The 25,006-nt window shown below is 42.2% G+C and overlaps 1 protein-coding gene across 1 annotated transcript; it reads left to right on the forward strand.

The window, feature by feature from the left end:
* The first annotated feature begins 14,055 nt into the window (after positions 1–14,055).
* LOC134576773 (uncharacterized) lies at positions 14,056–24,522 on the forward strand. The gene is made up of 6 exons (XM_063435478.1): positions 14,056–14,154; positions 15,476–15,631; positions 16,419–16,538; positions 21,415–21,540; positions 21,756–21,902; positions 24,428–24,522. The coding sequence occupies exons 1-6, from the start codon at positions 14,073–14,075 to the stop codon at positions 24,520–24,522; spliced, it is 726 nt and encodes a 241-aa protein (XP_063291548.1). The 5' UTR covers positions 14,056–14,072.
* Positions 24,523–25,006: the final 484 nt, after the last annotated feature.

A 25,006-nucleotide genomic window follows, 5' to 3' on the forward strand; every position in this document is an offset into this window, starting at 1 on the left:
GAGCTGTGTTTGACTGGTGTACCGGCAGTGGTAAGAAATCCCCTTGTCTTCCAAATGAAGCCGAAGTCATGTGCCACACCCAGAGCATATCTCGAATCTGTATAGATGTTGGCACGCTTTCCTTCTGTAATTTTGCATGCTGAAGTCAGGGCTTTTAATTCAGCTTCTTGCGCAGACATTGCTGGCGGTAAAGATGATGACTTGAGAACTTCCTCTGTTGTGGTTACGGCATATCCTGTGTGGTATTTTCCTTCTTCATCAGCATACCTTGAGCCGTCCACAAACAGGGTGAAATCCGGATTTGGTAATGGATTCTCATGCACAGTTGGTAAGTGCACTGTTTCCATTTTCATCTGTTCAAAACAGTCATGAGGAGTTTCTGGGTCATAGTCATTCACTATGACCAGGTCTTCAAATTCTTTTTCCAGGAAATGGCGTGGCCATGCTTCAAGAAGATCAGTTGTTGTGTATTTGGCAATGCCATTTTCCTGTAGCTGTGATTCATCCATGGTGACCCATAATTTTGCCATAGGCCCAAGATCATTCCATGATCTTGTTTTCAACTTGGTGACAGGGATATGTGGAATAGCAGTATCCCAATGGCGGTACAGGTAATTAAGTTCTGAGGGCAGTTGGATCAGGACCATGCTATTGCCTTCAGAGTCACAATAGAAATCCTGAGCAGTGAGCTTCACTTCAATCCAGTGGTAAAGCTCATCTTCGTAGCAAGGTTCAGGGGAAATGTTTGGCTTGTACCACATGGTACAGAAGGCATAATCCGAGCCTTCACAGAGAGGTGTTTTGCCTTCGTAAAATGTTAAATGTGGATGCATTATTTTCTTGATACATCCACAGAGAAGGTATATGTAGGTTTCATCCGTGACAAACCCATAGTAGATACCCCCCTCAGGGAGTGGAAGAAGAGTGGATGGGTTAAGAACTTGACATCTTTGTATAGAAATGTTGTCAGGCAGAAGAAGATGACATTGTAGACGCAAGTGTCTAGCAGGAGACACGTGCTTGAGCTGTACTTGGTTGATAATGGCAGAGATGTCATGAGGGGCCAAAACAACCAGAGGGTGGCCAAGGACCAGATCAGAAGTTCTTTCAATGAGTTCTCTTGCAGCAAAAACAGCCCTAAGGCAGGAAGGGGCTCCTCTGGCCACAAGGTCCAGCTGGCACGAGAAGTATCCAATAGGCCTCTTAAGGGTAAGAACTCCTGTAGCATGGCCTTGTCTTTCAGAGACAAATAATTTGAAAGGTTTGGTATAGTCTGGTAGGCCCAAGGCAGGAGCAGAAGCAATGGCACGTTTAAGAGATTTGAAATTGTCCAGAGCTTCATTGGTCAGGCCGAATGGGTCTGACTTGAGTGTATCATAGAGAGGTTGCATAAGCAGAGAGGCTTCTGGGATCCATGCTCTGCATTAGGAAATGAGGCCTAAGAAGGCATGAAGAGATTTTGAAGTCCTTGGGGGAGGAATGTCCAGAACTGCTCTGACTCGGTCCCGAGTGAGATGTCTGGTACCTTGAGATAGGCAATGTCCAAGGAAAATTACTGAAGGTTGGCAGAATTGCAGCTTGAGAAGTGAAGCCTTGCATCCTTGTTCTGCCAAATAACAAAGTAGACTAATTGAACACTTTTCAGTAGTGGGTATATCATCTCCACAGAGCAGTAAATCATCCACATACTGGAGTAAAACAACTTCTGGGTGTTCAGCTTGCCATGGGTCAAGGATGGTACACATGGCCTTTGCAAATTGACTTGGAGAATTTTGTGCTCCCTGGGGCATGACAGTCCATGTATACTGTTGCATTTCATGGGTGAAAGCAAACAAGTATTGACAGGATGGATCCAGTGGAACACTGAAAAAGGCATTAGCCAGGTCAATGACTGTGAAGTACTTTGCAGATGGAGGGACTCCTGAGAGCAGAGTGTGAGGGTTTGGCACAAGAGGGGTGTCCAGAACAGTTGCTTCATTGACAGCACGGAGATCCTGAACCATCCTGTACTTCTCTGGCTCACCTTTTGGAGTTTTCTTCTTCACAGGGAACAATGGAGTATTACATTCTGATTTACATTTCACTAGAGCACCCTTCTCCAAGAGTGCTTTGATTTGGATAGAAATGGCTGCAGCCTGTGCTGGTTTGAGAGGATATTGTGGTTTTCTTGGTAATTTAGCACCTGGGATCAGCTTTACCACCACAGGTGGAACATTTAGGTGACCTATGTCCTCTGGACCTGAGGACCATAACTTAGCAGGCACCTCTGTTTTTAACATATCTGGGAAATTGGACCTTGGTTCTGCTGCTTCCCTACGGGAATCCTCTAACTGCAACATCAGGGGTAGGGAGCACAAGGCTGAGGTGTCTGGAGCAGATAGAGGTGTAGACATTTCTACCTGTCCATCTGGAGTGAAGGTTATAGATGCCTGCAGGCGTGAGAGGACATCAGCGCCTAACAGGTTAATTGGGCATGTGGAGGATACTACAAAACGAGCAAGTAGGCTTGTGCCAACTCGCAGAGGGGTTGTTAGAGGACTGTGTCTTGGTTGGCCATCCACTCCAACACAGGAGATATCAATACTTGACAAGAAGGATGTATCTGGCAGGTCTTGTTCTCTTAGAACACTTCGGGCTGCACCTGTGTCAACAAGAAATGTGGTAGGTTGGCCTTCAATGGGTAAAGTCACTGTGGCAAGTGCCCCCCCCCCCTTTATCCCCTGTAGACACTGCCATGACAGGGGTTAATGACACAGGTTTGCCAATTTCCTAATCATCTGGTTCCTCAACAATTGGAACCGTTTTCTCGGCCTTAGGGGCCGGGACAGGCTTGGAAAACTTTCTGGGCTCCCCTGGTTCCCTTTTAGGTTCTGGGCAGTCACTTCTGAAGTGTCCCTTAGCCCCGCAATTAAAGCAATGTCCATCCTCAGGTTTGGTGCCTTTTGGGACAGGAGCAGAGCGGGACACCATGAGGGGAGCTGAGGCGGGGGGTCTCCTGGGGGTCTGAGCAGATTCCAGACCTCTAGCAACTAGGAGTAAAGTATCCAGAGGAACAACCTTATATTCAGGGCATGCAGCAATGATTCCCTTGCGTATGGAGTCTTTAACACCTTGGACAAACGCACCTGACAGCATTTGTGAATGAATTTTGTCAGTAAGATCAAATCCCAAATCTGTAAACATCTGATACAGTCTTGCATGAAACCTTTCCACCGATTCTCCTTTGTCTTGCACAACATCAGTAAGACCAGCAGCCTGATCTGCAAGTTTGTCCTTAGCCCAATCTTTCAATTGATTGCAAAAAGTTACTCCGGAGGGGTAATCAACATCACTTGTAAGCAGATCTGTACTGAGGTGGCGGGCCATGCTAGGCCAATATGCATCCCCTGCTTTAATAGCACAAATACTCAGTAGGTCACGCCAGGCGGCGGAATAAGTCTTTTGAATCTGAACTATCCCTCGGTAAAAAGGCATAGGCTGCTTTTCTGGGTCGGGGAGAGATTTCATTAAAGCACTAGCTTGTGTGGGGTTAAAGGCAACATATTTAGGAGGGGCCCGTTCTCCCCGACCCTTATGGCCAAAGGGATCTTCAATAGAGCGGTGGGCCGAGACTCTTGCAGCCTCCAATGAATCCTGAGACAGCCTGTCATCCCTGTCATCCTCGTCCTCATCTAACTCTATGATCTGGGCCCTCCTGCGTGAGGGGATTACCTGAGGTGACAGAGCCGGGGGATGAGAGGGAGTCCCGGAGGCGGGAGTTGCCATTGGGTCATAATCTTGGGATCGGTAATGGCCGCCATATTGGAGGCGGGGAAGGAAGTTGCATTGGGGTTAAGGGAAGAAGTGGTGGCCATATTGGATGTGGGCACATCCGGGGCAGACTGTACCGGACTGGGCATGACCGGAACCTGGGGAGTGGCTTGGGGAAAGGGGTATGGCCAATTTGGATAGGGCATGGACATGGGGTATGGGAAGGGGTATGGCCAAGCCATCTGGGCGGGGGCTGGGGCGGAACCTGGAGTGGGCAGGAGAGCTGGGTAGGGATTAGCAAAGGGGGTGGGAACCTGGGCCGTGGTAGGGACGGGCAAGGGAGAGGATGGAGTGGGATCAGCAAGATTGACAGTGGCAGGGGAGGAGGGGTTAGCTAACTGGGCAGATGCAGATGGGAGGGTAGGATTATCAACGGAGAGAAAGTGTGGAGAAGGAATGGCAGATGAGATGTTAGCATTAGACACAGAAGGTGGCTTAGGAATGGATGAGGATGATGGGAGTGTTAGGGAAGGAGAAGGGGAAAAGAAAGATCCATCAGAATTCAGGACCGGGCAAACGGGGGAGGTGACGGTATGGGTGCTGGGAGGATTGGGAGCGGGATACATAGTCAGCAGGGAATCACCCATTGCTGACTGAACCTTGGGGATAGACATCCCCTGGGCGCCATTTTGGGGCGCTGGCTGAGGAAAAGCCCCAGCAACACAGTTATTATGATACACAAACAATTTCACACCCTTGTGAATTATTTCTTCCTCAACCCAACCTTCTTGCTGAATAGCCTTCGCTACTCTGTACCATGCTTCAGCTGTCTTTAATAAATCATTATTTGCAAGCTTGCCTTTCTTCTCCATCAATAATCTACGCCAACTTTCTGGTTGCAATCTACCACATGTAGGCACAGCAATTTTACATATTTTTGCAATCTTTGCAACACCTTTAACCATCTCCTCACCCTCTCTGTCTTCAACTAAATCACATGCTAGCCAGCCCTTACTGGGCTTAACCAACTCCTGCCCCATATTCCCCTTTCCCCTACACCAGCGTCATAGATATAGGGAAAGATAAGGAAAATTGAACAGGAACGTCTACAATGCTCGACTGCCACTTTGAGGAAGGTGGGTCCTACTCAAGTGCGTCTTCCCAAAACGTAGACTAGTCACTGAATCCGCCTACCCGGGGTGGTAGACACGGATTGGAGCGAGTTGAGAAGTGTGTGACCAATCACTTCTCTATTAAGAGGAATGGGAGTGGATAGTATAATAGTACAGGAAGTGTAGAAAAGGTAAAAGGTAAGGAAAAATCACTCCTAGTGTCAAACTCCTAGTGACTCCTAGTAGACAAACAAAACAACAGTTGAAATACAGTGCATGCATCACAATTCAAATGAAATCAACAGTAATCCCTTTCTTTTACTCATGTGCTTACTCCAAAGTCTAGCCTCCCTCGTTACAGCAGTCCACTAATAGTGGCCGCGCAATCCTCACTCCCGTAGTGCCCCTATAAAACCCACTTTATAAGTCTCACTACCACGTGATGCGGAAAACAAGCAATGCCTACTTGCATCCCCCCAGGAAACTGAGTCCCCTGCCACAAGACTGAGTCCCCTATCACAAATAAAAAATTTGGAATTCCACCAGCCTCAGCGCTCGAAGCTGTGGGTTACCACCTCTCTGCAAGCAGAGTTACGTGCACAATGAGGCTAGCTAGGCTATCAAAGTGACACAAGAAGGATCACAGGAAATTATGAGTCTACACAAATTCCACAGTTCCAACACTCCTCTTTTTCCTTACAGCCACAGCCACGAGGCTCCTAAAAGAGGTAAACAGGCAAAGAAGACCCCCAGGAAAACTTCCACAGGTCAACCCCCCTTTTTCCCTACAGCCACAGCCACGTGGCTCCTAAAAGGAGTAAAACAGGCAACAGGACTCCAGGCAAATCCCCCGGGTCCACCCCCCTTTATCCCAAAAGGGGAAACAGACAAACACAGGACCCCCAGGCAAACTACCACGGGTCCACCCCCTTTTTATCCCAAAAAGGGGAAACAAATAAACATTCAGCCCGGGCAACCAAACTAGACCATGCCAATACAGACACACCCAGGCAACAGATAGACTAAATGCAGGTAACAAATGGGTAATGAGACCCCGGGCAAGATATTACCTGTCTTTGATGTCCTCCCGGGAAGCAGTCACAGACACGTGGACGGGTCAATCAAAGGGGCCGGAACATACCGGTGGCTCTGCAGAAGTCTCTACCGTGTACCTGGAGGTGATCAATCTCCTTTTCTTCCCCCCAGATTCCTCCGTCCAACTGCGTCTTCCTTAGGACGGCTCACCGGCCAGACATAGCCCGGGGTCCCTGTTCGGGCGCCAAAGTTGTTATGGTACTTTTGCAGTAAACCAAAATGTTTAAATGTCTATCTGTTCCTGTCCAAATTAAAGAGAATTGAATTGCGTATATACGCTGAAGTAATTCAGTCTGACACACGGAGTTCAGGTTAAAATAACTTTGAGGAAATGTATTGGCAAGATATCAGTGAATAAACATCATTAATTGGATTAATTGTTAAGTGTCTGGATTAGTATCCACCTATCAATATAATTAATTGGCTCAAAAACTAAGTGGTTAGCTTCGTGTCCACCCACCAAGAGGTGGTATTGTTTTGGACACGGGAGGGGACAAGGGGGTCTTGAGCGTCATTTTACACGGTGGGTGATGTCAGGTCTCGTGGTTAGGTGCAAGGTCTCTTATGAATAGAACATTTCATTACTACTGTGTTCTCATGGCCTCTAAATTATACTATGTTGCGAGTTAGGGGAAATTCAACAGTTCCTGGGTTAGTCATATCCTTATGGAGAATACAGTCTTTGTCTATTGTGTTAGATGTGCTGAGAAATTCTGTCATGTAATGTAGTTTTCATATGGAGAAGTCAGGTTATGAGGACAAAGTGGAGGATTTGTCACAGTATCAGGTTAAAATGGAGTTAGTGCAATAATTCAATGCAAGTTCAATAAAGATTTTTTAATAATTCTACATCACATAGATATATATACAATTTCATTCTAAGTGTATTTTGATATAAATATATATATATATATATTACTATCAAAATACTGTTAGAATAACATTTCATATAGATATATATTTATTTTTTACATTTTTATTATTTTTACATGTTTTTATTTAATTTCAATGACTTATTATTTGTATTTTATAATAATATGTATATACAATATATATAGTTATTATATATATTATATATATGTGTGTAATTTAATTATACGTGTATTTTTCTATTAATATAAGTACATATTAATATATATATATGTAGACAGATTTTATATATATATATATACACACATTTATAATTTTTTTTATTTTTATTTTTTTAACTTTAATTTTTTTTTAGGATTTTAGACTAGCAGGGAGACTGCCTGTCAGAACAGGCAGTCCCCCTGCAGGCAGACACATGGACACCTATTGTGACCATGTGATCGCTCTGTTGAGCGATCTCATGGCCCCAAAAGTCCTAATCCACCATGCGGAGACTGTCTGAGCTGCAGGCAGTCTCCCCACAACCAGGGGTGTATTTGCCGCGAGGCAAACAAGGCATTTGCCTTGGGCGGCATTTTCCAGGGGGCGGCAAAAAAAGCCGCCCCCAAACGCCCAGGGCAAATGCCTTGTTAGCCTTGCGGCTAACAGACACCCTGGGCTGGTGGCTGCTGGGCGGGCGGGCGGGCGGGCGGGCGGGCGGCTGGCGAGGGAGCACTTCCTCTGAGCTGTCTGCTCAGCTCCCTCGCGCGCCGCAGAGTGAGGCTGGGAGCCGGAATATGACGTCATATTCCGGCTCCGCCTCCCAGCCTCACTCTGCGGCGCGCGAGGGAGCTGAGCAGATAGCTCAGAGGAAGTGCTCCCTCGCCAGCAACCAGCCCAGCAGCCCGACCGGCAGCCCCACTAGACCCCAGGGAGAGGGAGAACCCCCCCCAGCATTCCCAAAGGTAAGGAGGCTGGGGGGGGTAAATTAAAAAAAAAAAAACGAGTTAATGTGAGTGAGTGTGTCTGTTAGTGTGTGTGTGTGTGTGTGTCTGTTAGTGTGTGAGTGTGTCTGTTAGTGTGTGTGTGTGTGTGTGTCTGACTGTGTGTGTCTGTTAGTGTGTGAGTGTGTCTGTTAGTGTGTGTGTGTGTGTGTGTGTCTGTTAGTGTGTGTGTGTGTGTGTGTGTCTGACTGTGTGTGTCTGTTAGTGTGTGAGTGTGTCTGTTAGTGTGTGTGTGTGTGTGTGTGTGTCTGACTGTGTGTGTCTGTTAGTGTGTGAGTGTGTCTGTTAGTGTGTGTGTGTGTGTGTGTCTGTTAGTGTGTGTGAGTGTGTCTGTTAGTGTGTGTGAGTGTGTCTGTTAGTGTGTGTCTGTTAGTGAGTGTGAGTGTGTCTGTTTGTCTGTTAGAGTGTGTGTGTGAGAGTGTGTCTGTTAGAGTGTGTGTGTGTCTGACTGTGTGTGTCTGTTAGTGTGTGTATGTCAGTGTGTGTGAGTGTGTCTGTTAGTGAGTGTGTGAGTGTGTCTGTTAGCAGCTAACAGACACACTCACACACTCACTAACAGACACACTCACTAACAGACACACTCACACTCACTAACAGACACACTCATACACTCACACACACACACTGACAGATACGCATCCATTAGCTAACAGTTAGCTAATGGATGCGTATCTGTCAGTGTGTGTGTATTTAGAAGGCGGGGGAAGGGTTGGGTGGGGGTGGCGGGGGGGGGTGGGGGTGAGGGGGGCGCCTGAGTTTTGTCCTGCCTAGGGCAGCACAAAACCAGGATACACCCCTGCCCACAACAGGACCAATGCCAATCGCCGCTGGGGGAAGGACGGCAATAGGGTAAGTACATTGGACCGTTAGGACGGTTCAGGACCGTCACCGATCAGCAACGCAAAAATGCCGAAGACGGTCCTGAACCGTCCTCGGTCCCGAAGGGGTTAAGTTCGGATCAAAACAAAACGTAAACAAAAGCTTGAATTTGCACTATATGTCTGTTCAATCATAATTCACCTCTTTCATATTAAGTGCATCCACACTTGTTATATATCATTTTGTTTAGGAGAAACAGGGCTTTCATTTCACATCAACTATCAACTATACATGTAACGATTTATTGTAAACAAAATCTTAAAAAAGTGTGACCCAGGAATGAGAAAAACCCCCATGATGACATGCCATTAGCAAAAGTAGAGAACCCAGGGTATTCAATATGGGGTATGTCCAGTATTTTTAAGTAGCCACTTAATTATAAACACTAGTCAAAGTTAGCATTCATATTTGGTTTTGTGTGAAAAATGCAAAAAACAATTATGAACTCTAACTTTGTCTGACTAAGCAGCTACTAAAAAGACTGGAGATACCCCACTTGCAATACATTAGGTTGTCTACTTTTGCAAATGGCATGCCATCATGGGGGTAATTTTCATTCCTGGGCTACCATACGGTCTCAAAGGCAACATGACCAGTCTTGCAAATTTCAATGTGTATAAACTGAAAAATGTAATGTGTACCACTATAAAACCTGTACATGGGGGGTACTTTTGTACTCGGGAGACATCGCTGAATACAAGTATGTGTACTCTATTGCAGTAACAGCTAACAGTATTATGACATTCACAGTTAAAATGCCATGCAGAACTAAAATAAATAAATCAGGGGGGCGGAGCCTGACTGCTGAGCCGAGAGGACGCAGAACAGGACTGCTCCTGCTCTTCCAGGCAATAATCGCCACAAACAGCGCCTAAATGACCCAAAAGGGCTCTAGAAGTGAACTCGCGGAGCACACACTGATACCAAGTATGCTGCCATCCCTGCAGAAATCACCAGTGCCACGCTTGCGGCCTACCAGATGGGTGGATGTGGGGGAGACGACCGCTACCCAGCTGCACCCAAAAGCAAGAAACTGGCAACTGGGCCCTCGTTCCTCCCCCTATAGACCGGCGGGGGTTATCCCGGTCCAGAAATATCCCTACAGGCTCAGGGGAAGCATCCTCAATTGGCACCAGCCAAACCCAAAATGGCGGTGGACGCTGCTGGGCCATGAGACACGACACAGACGCCTGACATTTTCGCAAGGCTGGATGCCATATTCGCAGCCTTCTGGAGGAAACTGACAGAACGGCATGCCTGGGCACATGCTCCGGTAGACTACTTACCGAAGGCCCCCAACCACAGGGCACACCTCACAGACAGAAGCGAGCACGAAGATGGCGCCGCCCACAATGACACCTACAGCATGAGTACATACCCACGTGGCTGCGACCACGGAAGACCCCTCTGTCACGAATAACCATGCCACCTTCATCCAAGCACACCACCATGTCAAGGCTCAAAACGAGATCCAGGGACTTGGGTGGCAATAATTCCCAGGACGGCTATCTAAGCCTGCACGCCCACTCACAAGCCTGGGGCCGGAGACATCCCTCACCCTGCTACACTACAGCTGATCCAAGCATAAACTCTTCTACACACCACCAAAATGTTGTTTTTTTTACAATTTTTGCAATAATAATGTGTGCACAATTAGTGCAGGTTAAGGAAAGTAATACAAAAATAAATTCATTTAGTTGTTCTGATTTACAGAATATATAATGTGTCTGGGATTTTAAGTTTTTTTTGGTAGTTACAGGTCACAAAGCACAAGGAGTAAAATAAACTTTTAATATGGAGCGATTTTAGAATTTGGTATGTTTGTCTTGTAAGCTTAATAGCCATAAAAGAAAACAAAATTGCCACACAAAAGTATATATTTATATAAAGAAGACATCACAGGCTATTTACCTAAGGTTGTTTTGACACTTTCTACATAGCCATTTCACCGCCAACCTCTGCTAAATATTGGAGTAAAATTGTGTTTTTTTGGCACACAAACTTATAACAAAGAACTTCTCATGTGTATTTTGTAAAGTTGGTGTGTGCTATTCCTGTACAAAGTTTTATTTTTTGTTCAGTTACATCTGCTGAGTAAAATGACACCCCCATTGTATGTCTTTGGCACTATTTCGTGAAGCTACAGTGCCATATATGAGACCTGTCCTTTTCAGTATTCACAGTAGAATTTTGAGAGACAGATTTAATGAGCCTATGCTGCCATTTTGGGTATTATAACAGTTTTACTGTTCAAAAAAACCCACAAAGGCCTACCATTTGTAAAAGGAGACACTCCAGGGTATCTCATATGGTGCATATTGTGCCTTAACATGCCACCATTTTTTCACCAATATATGCCAAAGTATGTGGTAAAAAAATATTTTGGGCATTTTTTACATACGGATTACATTTTTGCTGGGCATTTTGTATATTTCATATGTTCCGCTAAGTTCAAACACCCCAAATTATGCTCAGCTAAGCCTTCTGAGTAAAATGACACCACCATTGTATGTCTTTGGCAATATTTTGTGAAGTTACAGTGCTGTAAAAGAGACGTGACAAGTTTAAGTTTTTAAGTGTGAATTTTCATGGAGGGTTTTGATGCGTCCGTGTTCCACTTTGGAGCACTTGAGCAGGCTACATGTTACAACTACACCATAAAGGCATACCATTTCTTAAAGAACACATCCCAGGGTATTTCAAAAGGCATATTTTAAACCTTAGCGTGGGATAATTTTTCCCGCTAGCTTGTACCAGGTGTAGTGGTAATAAGTGTTATTTCTGCCTTTTTGACACACAAAGTGCGTTTTCACAGTATATTTTGCAAACCGTATGTGTACTACGACTGTATAATACTTCATATGTTGCTCAGCTATATCGGCTGAGTACAGAAATACCCCCGTATGTACCTTTGCCAGGTATTTGTGGACATTGGAGGGGCACATTTGGGACATAGCCATTCCAGTTTTTTTCAAACTTTACATTTTTGCGATGTGCCCATGTCCCATTTTAGAGTATTTTACCAGACTATATAAACCAAATACCCCATAAAGCCATACCATTTCTTAAAGATGACATCCCAGGGTATTTCAAAAGGCATATTTTGAACCTTAGCATGGGATCATTTTTCCGCTAGCTTGTACCAGCAATACCTCCGTGTGTACCTTTGTCATGTGGATGTTGAAGGGGCACATTTGAGACGCAGCCATTCAGTTTTTTTCTAACTTTGAAGTTTTACGCTGTGTCCATGTTCCATTTTGGAGTGGTTTAGATGGCTGTGTCCATGTTCCATTTTGGAGTAGTTTAGATGGTTGGTTATACCCTAACTAGGAGTAAGCAGCACTAACCGTAAATTCCCCATTTTCCCATAACTCCCACCCCAGCTAGCAAAATATATAATTAGAAAATATTTAAATTAATTAATCGCGATCGCTGCGATCTGGGGTTAATTTTACTGCGTGACGGACAAGGTCCGTCACCCGTCGTTAAGGGTATCCCCAGGATGACGGACCTCGTCCGTCACATGTCCTGAAGGGGTTAAGGGGTTAAATTCTATCTGTATCTTTTCTGTAAGAAATTGAGCTTTTTTAGTTATGAAGAGTGCTAATTAAATTTAAATCTCTTTAGTTGAAAAAACATAAGGGGATATGATAGCATTACACATAGATATTCAGGGCCAATACAAGCCATTGTCTGGAAATCTATTCATAAATAGGGCTGCACATAGGACAAGAGGTCACACATTTAGACTGGAAGAAATGAGATTTAGTCTAAGGCAAAGGAAAGGTTTTTTTTTTTTTACAGTAAGAGCAATAAGGATGTGAAATGTTCTGCCTAAAAAAGGTGGTTTTATCAAAATCTAAGCATATATTTAACCCCTTAAGGACACATGACATGTATGACATGTCATGATTCCCTTTTATTCCAGAAGTTTGGTCCTTAAGGGGTTACATTAGTGAGGTAATGGCTTCTTGATCCAATCCTGGAACTGCTATTCTGCGGTCAAGAAGGATTTTTTTCCTAGTTTGTTGCACAATTGAAAGCGCTTCAGACTTTTTTTTTTTAGTTTTTCCCAAAGTGAGATGTCTGAATCTGTGGAATATTCTTCTAAACGTGGAACCACTGGCGGGGCCTAGACATTTGTGGGATAACTCGTGCCAGAGCCTTCTCCACAGAAGCGGTGGATCAATGTCTGGAGTTCTAATGTTCTGCTAGTATGCTGGTGAGTCCACCATGCTGGCAGTTTTAATACGCTTAGCAGTACAGCATCTATGAGGGACAGCAGCAGTCAATGAGAAACATGTGCATGTAAGGAAACAGTATAATGCTAGCTAAAGTATACACTTACAAACAAACAAAAAAAGTAATTGGGGCGCTGAACAAAAAGCCTCAGATGGAAACCAATCTCTCTTGCTTTTGTGCTCAACAAGAGTTGAATGGGTAATTTACCGCATAACATAAATTTGAACATCAATAAAGTCAAGCCCCACCAGCGGGCTAGATGTCAAAGAAATTACCACCATTAGAATGTCACTATTTAATGGTAATAAAAAAATCACTTTATTTAAGTCATTATTGAGTTTAGTAAAAAGAAACACGAAAGGTGAAGGGTGAAGGGTGAAACAAAGAAATAAACTAATACATTTGAAGTGAAAATGTGTGTAATTGTTTAATTTAAAAAAGAAAATATGGGCCAGGAGACAGAAATGTATATCTGGCTTATTCACAAATGCAGTGCTAAACATGTCAATGATTCTAGTATACATGATATTGAAACATTACCCACAAATTACTTGCAACTTTGTTATGGTTGCAGTATGGTGGGATAAGTTCTTCGCAACAGTAACTTAGAAAAAAACAAACCACTACATTAAATCTAAATCCCCATTGCTAAGATAATGTGTAAGATAATCATCAAGTTGAATAGCTTTATTAAAAGACTTGTTAAGAAAAGGTTGGTCAGAGTCAGGGCTGAGTAAAGAATTAGACATCATCTACCTAGAAAAATAAGAGACTTTAACAACATATGAAACCTCCTATTGTGCAATAAAATAATTCCCTATAAGAAAATCAAAGTGTAAAATACTAAAGCTTAAGTTTGCCGTCTGGTTTGTCACCATTAAGGTCATAAACATATTTTAGCATGCTATCGCTGAAAGATTAGCCTATTAATCTTGACTTGGCCTTTGCCTGGCAAATATTTTATAGTCACTCACACTTCCCATTTATAATGATAGAAAGTAAAAAAATATACTTTTAGTAGAATAAACATTTGCTCTTAAAAGTTTAAAGGTGCAGTCTTGTTTGTTCAGAACCGAGAGGCATAATTTACACATTTGTGAGAAGCTGCGGTGACCCAAGTTTTTGTGGAAATGTTGGAAAGATGACATCGCCCAACAAGACCGTTTCCTTCACCACATCGTGCTGTAACACAGATTCCTGCATGCCGCCTGCACCGATTTTCCGTAAGTATCTCGAAAAAGATCTCATTAGCAGAAATGAACATCAGTTTTGTGGCCAACACGTTCAAAACTGGAGGTGACAAAAAGAGTAAATTACAAATATGTGCTATTTGGAATGGCAAATATAGGAATACAATATGCATTATATATTGTTTCGATTAGAGGAAGTTTGTCCCCCAGTGGTAACACATGCTGGAAGTCACATTCTAGAACTTGAAGGTTCTATCCACAATAAAGACTCCATCTGACTTTGTCTGTTTGTGTCTAATGAAATATAAGATCTTTAAAGCTTCTTATATCAGGCAAAGAAGCAAATCCTTTAGAAGGATCACACATTTTTCTTCTTCTCCTTCCTCAGAAAGATGTGGGATACAGGAGCTACACCAATAGATTACAAAGAATAAAATAATAATATAGTGCTATCCTCCTGGGAGTAATCTGCACCTTTCTTAGTGTCCCTCTTAGCCCTTTACCTCCAAGCTTTTACCAACAGCCACCTATCCTGATACATACTCTCCAGTTACTTCAAGGTCCTCCTGGCATACAAGATGTCTATTGTGTCATGTGCATTACAAGCGCACTTACATAAAATTATACATTTCCACCGATACTCACAGCAGTTCCAGTAGCCAATTTTCATGATCCCTTTGGGTAACTACCTGATTTAGGAGATAATTCCATGATATAAGCCACATTGTATGGTCATATCCAGAGAATTCTGCAGTGTCTTGATACTGCTATGTAATAGAACTTTAGGGTTTTGCTTTATCCCACTACCTTCAGGTGATATATAATCTCCAGATTATGTCCAACTATTCATTGGGTCACGAAATTATGGCCATTTACTCCTAGTACTAAAACTGAAACTGCCATAGATGTGTGAAGAACATTACATTAAGATGTGCACCAAGAAATTGTTTCCCTTAATTTTTTTTCAATTTTATGTAATGCAAATATTTATTTAAAGGACACTCCCCTCCAGAAACTACAGTCTGCTGTCATCTGTATGGTGTCAGTAGAGCCCTGATGCTAGAGTTGTCCCCCGTCAGTTTAGAGCCCATCCACCACTCCCTTAAATGAATATTTTAGTAAGTGGCCCCCTTTTAATTCAGGCCTACCCATCCATCGGCTGTGGCACACCACAAACAACTTGCTTTTACTCATATTGCTCTAAGTTTATTAATGTCATAATGACCACAGATATATTTATATATTACACCAGTATTTCTTTCTTTTTTTGTATACATTTGCTGTACATTTGTATACCTTTCCTGATTGTATACATCTTTAACTGAAACATTTAATCTGTCAATGCTTCCCACAGCTGAAAATGAGATGATTGACAACCATTCCTCCATGAAACCGAATCTGTGCCCTACATGTTTAGCCACTGATACTAATTTGTGTGTAGAGAAATATGCCATGCCATGCAAAGAAAATTATACGCAATGTGCACGCTTTTCACAAACAGTAGGTAACGGTAAGTTATATGTAGGTAGTAAAGGTACTTATGGGTGTAAAATATTAGTGAACTTCCTGCTTACTAGACATGTGCTTTTCGCAGAAGAGCTGCAAAATGAACAACATTTTAGTTTTAGTCATATTTTAGTAATCTGAATTGTTTTAGTTTTAGTCTAGTTTTAGTCGACTAAGTCTCAAAAATATTAGTCGACTAAAATTTGACTTAAATTGTTAGTCGACAAAATTAACACCGGTCTAATCTCCACCTCCACACAAACATACAGGGTGGCGGAGAATGGGAGGTTATATGCATGAGCTTCATTGGTTAATAGTGGAGTATGATACTAAACGCTACACATTTGAGTATATAAAAGCAGTCAGGCTTGTGTGATATATGGCAAAATCATTTAAAAAAAATCTGGCGAATAACAGAAACAAAACAAACAGGGTTATTCCTTAAAGTGAGAATTCAAGATAAATGCAAAGTAAACTTACTTTTTTAGTTTAAAGTAGCCGAACTGGGAAAATTCTCCAAGTCAGTTATGCTTTTAGTTCAGCTACTCTGTCCTTAAATGCGAAATTCACTCTGATTTCTCACTTTAACGAATAGCCCTGAAAGAAAAACTAGTCACATGTTGTGCCAATGAAGATGGTTTCTCAACATTTTAAGAGACAACACATTACAAACAGTTGCATAGTTACAAAGTTGTCTACGTTGAAAAAAGATTAAAGTCCATCAAGTTCAACATGAAAGTAAAACACATGGGATGGTGATTATATAATTATTTTGATGTTTTGCATTGCAGTGTCTACGATCATTCAGGGATGTGCCACGGAAATATTTTGTCAAAATAGTAAGCTTCTAAGATTTATTGAAGGTACAGTGACCTGCACCACAGCAACCACAAACAGCACTTTGCCAGCTCGTAAGTAGCGAATCAGTATTAGGTATTATTTTAAAACATGTTGGGCGTTTATGAATCAAAATAAAAATGTAATTCTAATACAAAAACATATTATTGAGGAGGTTATGTTAGCTCCACTGCACTAAGGCTTGCTGTAAAGGGTCGGCTCATTGGCTGAGAGCGTTATTTGGGCCCTCCCAGTCACTGAACTAAGCTCTACACCAGTGGTGTCCAACCTGCGGCCTGCGCTGCTGGGCGGCAAGGGAATAAGAGAGCACTTTACATACCGTTCTCCTCCTGGATAGCTTCATCGTGCGCCCTGTAGTGAACAAGCCACCGGGATATGATGTTATCCCAGCATTGACATAATTGCTGGGCACGCAAGGGACCGGTGCAGGAAGAGAGCAGAGATCCCAGCCCAACAGCAACTGCTAGCCACCAGAGACAGATGATCAATTTCAGCCCTCCCAGAACAAGGTAGGGAGGCTGGGTGGATCTCATAAGTACTGAGGGTATAAATGTAATTTTTGTGTATGTTTTGTTTGTGATTGTGTGTGTGTATTTGTGTGTGTGTGTGGGGGGGGAGGGGGGAGTTCTGTATGTAAGTCAGTGACTATGTGTTTGGGTCTGTGACCGTGTGTGTATAACTGTGATTATGTGTTTGTTTGTATGTATGGGATTGTGTGTATAGGTATGTGTGGGTCTGATTTTGTGTATGTGTGTGTGTGTGTGTATGTAAGTTATTGTGTGTATAGGTCTGTGATTGTATGTGTGTGTGGGTCTGTGATTGTGTGTGTATATGTCTGTGATTGTATGTGCATGTGTGGGTCTGTGATTGTGTGTGTGTATAGGTCTTTGATTTTATGTGTGTGTTTACATCTGTAATTATGTGTGTGTGTGTGTGTGTATGTATGTGGCTGTGTGAATAGGTTTATGATTGTATGTGTATGTGTGAGTCTGTGATTGTGTGTGTATGTCTGTGTGTTTGTACCTCTGTGATTATGTGTGTATATGTATGTGACTGTGTGTATAGGTCTGCGATTATATATGTGTGTGTGGGTCTGTGATTGTGTGTGTGTATTTGTGATTGTGTGTATAGGTCTGTAGTTGTATATGTGTTTGTCTCTGATTATGTGTGTATAGGTTTGTGATTGTGTGTGTGTGTGTGTGTGTGTGTGATTTGTTTAGTAGATAGCTCCCTAAGTTGGTATCCTCAAATATGGCAATCCCACATAAGGATAACAAATAAGGGAGTTATCTACTAAACATTTTTAAGAAAAGGACTTTTGACGTTTTATTGTATTAATTATTTGATTTTATGAGCTGCCCAAGGCGATTCCTCTGTGCTCAATGCAGCCCAGGGTAGCCAAAAGGTTAGACACCCATGCTCTACACCTTGTTGCTGTCTGATTGGCAGCCACTTGATGCATCCTGACTGACAACTGTAAACTACATTAAGATGTCATCAATTTGGTGCTTAGTTACATAGTTGTCAAGCCTGAAAAAGACTAAATTTCAACCAAATGTATTTCTATATATTGTCTCTGTCCTTTTCTGAAATACTAGATGTAATATTTAAATAAATTGAGTTTTTTTTAGCAACTCCAATGGCCATTAGGTATGAGCCCACCTGCCACGTCAAGGCAAACCTCACCTGTAGGTGGGTCCTACACTAACAATTCACATTGCTTTAGCTTCAGGCAAAGAAATCTCTAATGAGACTGAAAGGGGTATTTTTCTGAACCCCTTCATACTTATTAACCCTTAATAGGTGAACACATGGAATGGGCGGCAGCATTGTATCCTGGCTGTGTGATACAAAAGTGAATACAAATACCGAAAAATTATCCTGCGCTCAAACTTCCACTATTCCTGGGCGGCAGCAAAAAAAGGGAGCTCCTTTGAGCTTCATGGTTGGAAGCTCAAAGAAGCAAGGTAAATTGGTAGTGTAGGACCCACCAAAGAGGTTTGCCTGATCAGGGGCCCAGTTGGGTGCCGCGGCCCATTAAGACCGCCACCCAGCCTCTTTTACATAGGTCACATAGGCCTGCTGGGAGGAAGTAACAGTACATCACTTCCTCCAAGGTTCACAAAGCGCACAGGGAGGGAAGAGGCAGAGGCACAAGCAGAAGAGGGGGTAGAGGCAGGAGCCTGCAACTACAAATTCAACACTCACTCCCCTCAGCCAGCAGCAACAACAGGAAGCAAGGCACCCTCCTGGAAACCAAAAGTAAGCTAAAAGGAGTGTGGCTCATTGTGTGTGTGTGTATCTGTGTCTGCATGTGTGTCAGTGTGAGTATCTGAGTGTTTGTGTCTTTGTGTGTGCATCTGTGTGTCAAGGTGTGTACATGTTACTGTGTATATCTGTGTGTCAGGGTGTGTGCATGTGTCACTGTGTATATCTATGTGTGTGTATGTGTCAGTGTGTGCATGTGGCAGGGTTTGTGTATTTGTATGTCAGGGTGTGTGCATGTGTCACTTCTGCAATAGAACACAATTATTACATACAAACACACCCCTGCATTCATTCTCCAAAATTATATACAAAAACACCAACACTACACAATTTTACATCCGCATTTAAAAGCCAGCATTACATCCAAACACAACCCTGCAATCAAACGCAGACATTTTACACAAGTACACCACAGCAATAAATGGCACCATTACATACAAACACACCATTGTATTCAAATACTAAAATTGTATACAAGCACCCCTTCAAACACCAACACAACATACAAAAACACACCTGTATTTAAAAGCCAACACTACATATTAACACACCCCTGTGTTCAAACACAAACATTACACACAAGTACACAATCGCAAGAAATCGCAACAGTACATATAAATACATCCCTACATGCACTCAATACAAAAATGCTTACATTCAAATGCACAAACACTGCTCACAAAAACAAACCTACAATAATGGTCAAATAGTAAATCTGTTTGACAGATGTGGGGGCAGAGATTATGGGATTCAAGCTCTGGTGGCGTCACCCCTTCCATCTGGTGCTGAGAGTACTTGTTCCTGCAGCCCCCCAAGTATCGCCACAGCTCGCATCGGATTTGGAGCATCAAGGAAGTACATCTTCCGCATTGCTAATTCAGTGCTCCATCGCCATACCTAATCTGCTGATAGCCCAAATGAATAGTTGCCATGAGACAGCGCTTGCTATGAGAACTCTGTGTTTCCTTGTGGACTTCCAGTTTGGTGGGCACATGTGGAGGGGGGCACAGCATTGGGGCCCATGATTCCCTCTGGTCCCTCCTCAAGACAACGCCATTACTCACAGGTACTTTTCACCCCCTTTCTCCTCCAGTAATCATTTGTGCTGGACCCCACTCCCTGCATCATCTTCTCACTGCAGTCCCTACTCAGTATTTTCAACGTCTCTGATAATGATGACTGAGGTTTGCTGAGGATTTTAGAGGAGGTGGTTTGTCCCAATTTTAGAGGGACAAATGTAGTTGTCTATTTCCTGCTTTGGGTTACACCAGTGAACTGTTCCCAACAAGCTAAGCATTAGCACATCATTAGACATGCTTGAGCTATATTCAGGGCACTAGGACCCTGCAGAGAGAACTGAAACAGTGTCCCCTGCAAGGTCTGCCCGCAGTGGGCTCGAGTTGGATGATAGGCAGTCAGCTTGGTGTGTATTTACCCCAGGTTGATCTGATAGTAATTTGGGCAGACCAACCCTCTTTGGGGTAGATCTAGTGATGTGGTCGCCTTATTTCTTTACACCCCTCCCAACGCTTCTTTGGATGCTGAATTTGGGAAGCATGGGTTAATTAAAAAAAAAAAAGTGTAGGAACTTACCAAGATCATGCTGCCCCGTACTTAACTTTTTAAATCCCACTTCTTTTTTTTTTACTATTTCACCTTTTATTGGTATTTTAAATAGAATTTAAAAAATCGATAAAATAATATGACAGAGATAAATAAAGAAGCCACGTTCTGTAACTAGACAATGTGCTCAAAGAAGACTCATAGGTATCTGCATGAGATCAAGCATTATCATGTAGAAAGGTACAAATATAAGAACATAATGCATACAGATAAAAGCGAGAATTTGTGTGAACATACACAAGTAATGAATGCAAACATGGTTAAAAAGTATTTGAACCACATTTAAGGCTATATAGAGACAATATTAAGAAAAGTGGTGAAAACAAAACAAAACATGAATTAGTATTGAAAGTTGTAGACACATTACTGTTAGCATTATTGCTGTGGAGCTCTGTTATACACTCAGACACGCCACCAATATGGAGCTCCTTGAAAAGAGGGGCATCTGGATACAAAAGAGGGACAGAGAGATTTGGGCCAAAATAGACTGTCCTTCCTACATCCGTTCGCTTGGGAGGTATGCGTCAGTTACCTCTCTTCTGATCTCACTCTGCTCTGAGAAATGTCATTGGACGTCAGATCATGACTGTCACTGGACACTACACACATTGCATTATTAACTCTATGTTGTGTCTGCTAAAATATGCTGCTCACATAAATGGTCCACAAGTTCAGTGGATGTTTAAAAGTCCCAGGGATAACCATGGCTAATAATTACAATGCCTGAAGTATGAGATTCCTGGATTTTCTTCCTGAACATCCACGGCTTTAGCCTTAAATACCCTCCTGTCAACGCCTCTGTAGGTCTATGTTGACTTATAGTGGAAGGTGCATCAGGAGACCCATTATATGAAAAAGCTCACAGCTGACTAACGTTACATGTCAATTTATCATTTATACTCAGTAATAATACTCCGAGATAAATATTACACTGACAGTTTAGCTGTGTAGAATATTTGAGGGTTTAAACATTTTGACTATTGTGGTTTATTTATATATTGTATGATTGTCATTAACAATCTATTGTTTTTCCCCTAGATTATTTTCTATATTGCTCAGGAAATACTGTGGTGAACTCTCAGACAGTGTATTCAAAGCCTGGAGGCAAATTGTGCTCTCAATATGAGGATGCCTGTGTTTCAGAAAGCAGTTGGATAAAAAATGGTAAGCACTAAAGTGTCATCACAAAACCCAGAAATCCTTTCCCTCCGTCGCTCCACTCACATCCATGTATTAATTTCATGTCCAGATTCCTATCCACTCCCTACATTCCTTGCCCTATACCCCGTTCCTCACTCCAAGAGGCACATGTTACCTCAGTCATATACCCACTAATTGAACTCCTGACTTAAAATAATATCTTTTCCAATGGTTTTCAGATAACGAAGAAACTATAGAGACCGTTTTACGATGTGGAAGGTCCAGTGAGTGCAGCCGATATGGCGTCATCAGTAATCCAAATAAGAGAATCCATTTCAATACAAGCTGCTGTTACAGTGATAAATGCATTGTCGTTACACCAACATGTAGGTATATACCAAGTGGAATGCAGACACATACACCATATGGACAACAATATGTGGACACCCCTACTAATTACTGTGTTCATGTGATTGAGCCTCACTCATTGCTAACAGGTGCACAAAAGCAAGCACACGCATGAAATTTCTTTAGATAAACAATGGCAGTACAATGAGTCAGACTAAACTTCTCAGTGAAAATGTGCGCTTAAATGGATGCACTCACGAGATAGTAAAGGTTAAACAGCATTCAAGGTGCCTCCCCGGGAAATATGGGGGGATGCTGGTATCCTTCGGTAGTGTCTAGCAGCCAAATGGGACACAGGACTCCAGTTTAGTAATGGTAGAAAATATTTGTAGTTTTATTTTCTTTAAAAGGTGATACAACACCAAGCAGATAAAATATAAAAGTGCAGCAGTAGGTCCAACGCGTTTCGTTCAACACAGGAACTTCATCAGGGACCGCACAGTAAAAGAAATCAACAGCAATATTGCAGATTGTAAAAAAATACACATCCTACTCACCCTAACAATAATCACTATAAATAGGGCTAATCCCAATGTCCCATTGGTCCTAAGTGTGGGGGGTGTCCTCCGGGCTGCTCTCCATTGGTCAAGAGATAGTATCATCCAGCTGATTCCATTTTCGGCATTTCAATGCCCAGAAAACGAGCGCGTTTTTTTTTTTTTTTTCATACGCCGGAACCGGAAGTAGACGTTTTCTTTCACTTCCGCGTTCCACATGCGTTCCACGTGCGTTCCACATGCGTTCCAAGGGCAGTCCGCACATGCTCAGTGGGTATTACACAACTATCTTAATCGGAAACATCCTAATGCATTTAAAAAAGCCCTTAAAAGCTCAAAACATAACTAAAGGTGCAATTAATCTCTAGAAAGAGAAAAAATAAATTAATATATGATATACAAACATAATTAGTTACTTTAGTGAACTTGAACTTGTCATGTGACAAAATTAAACATTAAACATTATACTTCTGGTGTCTGTAGTTCTATGGAAATAGCAAACACCTTCTCTGCAAATCTATTTAAAGTGACAGACTCTTCATAAATTTCTATAAACCTCTTCTTTATTGAGGATATTGTCATAATAAACCCCTCTATAGGTTTATTTTAAAGTGACAAGCACCTTATCTCCAAAAACCTGTTTAAAGTTATAGATTCCTCCGTGAATCAGTAAAGGTGACAAGCACCTATTACAAAATTATCCAAGTGACTCATACCTGATAGGCTAAAAAAATAAAAAAATAAAAAACCATAACCTTTAAATTTTACAAATGTTCCCTGAATATTATTAGTTAAGGACATTATAAATACCTGATTAGTACACATAACTGTATAATATAAACTACGTTAATTATTATTATTGTTTCATATATGTTATCTTGATCTGTTTTTTATCTTATTTATATTCTTTGGTTTCATACATATGCACCAAAAATAGATCACTCTCATTGTCCCATATCATCAAAAGAAAAAAAGAAAGAAAGGAGAAAAAAGGAGAAAAAAGTTATCCCCAGGCCAGAGGGAGTCCACATTAACATGTCCCTAATAACCTATATGATTGATTCACTGGTACTCCTTTGTCTAGAGGAAGGGTACTCCCTTTAAGAAGAAATTATAAAGAGAAGAGTAATCGTAATGGTTACTCCAAAAAGCACACCAGATCTATCCCAATGTTTAAGCCCCTGGCTTATTATTATTGTTTCATATATGTTATCTTGATCTGTTTTTTTATCTTATTTATATTCTTTGGTTTCATACATATGCACCAAAAATAGATCACTCTCATTGTCCCATATCATCAGAAAGAGAGGTTCATCCCCTTTTAATTTAACTAAGAAGGAGAAGGACACTTTACAACATCTTATGGAAATAGAGGACCTGGTGATCAGGGAGGCCGATAAGGGAGGAGGGATAGTGTTGATGACAGCCTCCTACTATCTGAAGGAGTCCCTTAACATCCTGGGGGATAGGAAGACGTATATCAAATTACAAAATAACCCCACCCTGGTGTATAACTTAAAACTGAAAGAAATTTTGATCAAAGCCAGGGATAGCGGAATTATATCGCAAAAGAATTTTGATTTCTTGTTCCAAAAAAATCCAGTAATTCCAATATTCTATTTTCTTCCTAAAACCCACAAACGCCTCCCTGATCCACCAGGTCGCCCTATCATTAGTGGAGTGAACTCTCTCACAGCCAATTTATCAGCATATATGGATTCGTTTCTCCAAAAATATGCCCAGGGGGCCCCCTCATATATACGCGATACTAAGTCCTTTCTCCAAGAATTGGAGAGTATAGAATGGGAATCCGACTACAGTTGGGCCACGCTTGACGTGACATCTCTGTATACGGTAATCAATCACCGTTTGGGGCTGGAAGCTCTTGATCACTATATGTCCCAGGATTTGGACTTGTCCTCAGGCCAGAGGGATTTCATATTGACTTCGGTCCAGTTTATATTAGAACATAATTTTTCTTTTTTAACGATCAACATTATCTCCAGATAACGGGTACCGCCATGGGCACCAGGTTCGCCCCCAGTTATGCCAACACCTATATGCGGAGATGGGAAGAACTCTTCGTATGGTCTGGGCATGACTGGAGGGAGAGCCTGGTGCTCTGGCGGCGTAATATTGACGATGTGATCGTTATCTGGAAGGGGTCTTCTGACAGCTTTTCAGATTATGTTCATTATCTCAATTCCAACTTGTTCAACCTTGTGTTTACTCCTGAGTGGAACAAGAGCAGGATCCATTTTTTGGACCTCGAAATTTTCTGTGATCAGGGCCAAATCCATACTAAATGTTTCTTCAAGCCAACGGATGGCAATGGTTTCGTTCACCAACGTAGCTGCCACCACAAACCGTGGCTTAAAGGCATAGCGCGTAGCCAGTTCACCAGACTTAAGCGCAATTGTTCCCGCCCACATGATTTCCATACCCAGTCCACACATATAAAGAATAAATTGTGTGCGAGGGGCTATAACAAAAACACCCTAGAGAAAGAGATCCGTTCCATAGGCTCTTTAGAACGAAGCCAACTTTTGGAGGACAAACCACCGGGGACAGGAGGGAGGGGTAAT

This window comes from Pelobates fuscus, chromosome 11, assembly GCF_036172605.1.
Source record: "Pelobates fuscus isolate aPelFus1 chromosome 11, aPelFus1.pri, whole genome shotgun sequence".
NCBI classification, from domain to species: Eukaryota; Metazoa; Chordata; class Amphibia; order Anura; family Pelobatidae; genus Pelobates; species Pelobates fuscus.